The sequence below is a fragment of the Octopus bimaculoides genome, chromosome 22, assembly GCF_001194135.2.
Source record: "Octopus bimaculoides isolate UCB-OBI-ISO-001 chromosome 22, ASM119413v2, whole genome shotgun sequence".
NCBI lineage: Eukaryota > Metazoa > Mollusca > Cephalopoda > Octopoda > Octopodidae > Octopus > Octopus bimaculoides.
Genome location: NC_069002.1, coordinates 3513539 through 3514458, shown reverse-complemented (window position 1 = coordinate 3514458; position 920 = coordinate 3513539). Strand labels below are relative to the sequence as shown.

General features: G+C 34.9%; 1 protein-coding gene across 1 annotated transcript in view; it reads right to left on the bottom strand.

Annotated features, from left to right (window-relative positions):
• Nucleotides 1-920, bottom strand: part of LOC106883555 (hephaestin-like protein) — a 14716-nt gene that overhangs the window by 3471 nt on the left and 10325 nt on the right. The window contains exon 9 of the mRNA XM_052975637.1: nt 459-733. Coding sequence (XP_052831597.1) covers nt 459-733 — 275 coding nt within the window. The remainder of the gene's footprint in view (nt 1-458; nt 734-920) is intronic.

The window sequence follows — 920 nt, the reverse complement described above, 5'->3', positions numbered from 1 at the left end:
AATGTTTGAAGATTTATGAATCCACATTCCCCACTTCCGGACCGATTTCTTTTTTTTAGATTTGTTTTTCTATACGTATTTAAAAAACAATGGGAAATGCTTTTTTCGATTAAAAAAAAAAAAAATTGAAAATTTATGAATTTTTCACTCCCCCTCTCCTTCAGTTGAACTGAATCTGGAACCATGTGAAATCAATGTTATAGATCTAGAACTCTTGAATTATTTTCCGGTAAGCAAATTTGACAACTGAACTAATAACTGTTTAGGCAATGCTTGTGTGCATGCGTAAAAGTAAGAATACTCCGAGGTATATAAAAATTTCTCTCAGTCACCAAATATACCTGGAGAAACTGGTTGAAAATTTTCCGCTTTGATTAACTAATCTATGTGTACACGAGTAATATCTCGTCTTCAACTAATTCACACAAACATATACACATACACATGACAGTACTTACTCATCTTCATTATTCAAGTCGTTACCAGTGACTATACTTCTCTTTTTCGGGGCATGATCCCACCTTATTTCTTCTGCTGCGATAAAATAACGACGAATATTCGTTTTGCGAGTGAAGCTTGGAGCATTATTACATTTTTTAACGTTGTAAAATGCCCTCATGCCTTCTTTGAAGTGAATCGTAGTTCGACATTCAAGGAGCCAGCGGCCTGAAATGATAAATAAAGAAGAAAGACGCAGGAACTGATCAGAAACAACAATAACAATAGCAACAATTCATAACAGACTTGATTATGCTGTAATGAGTAGAAAAAATTTGACAATTCAGTAAGTCCACAACTTACTGAATAAGGCATTATATTTTCTAAAGAATTCAGAGGCTGCACTGAAAGTTATGACGTTCCATATACGAATACGTCTATGTAAACAATGCAATCGACCCCTCCACCTCATCCACCCCTCC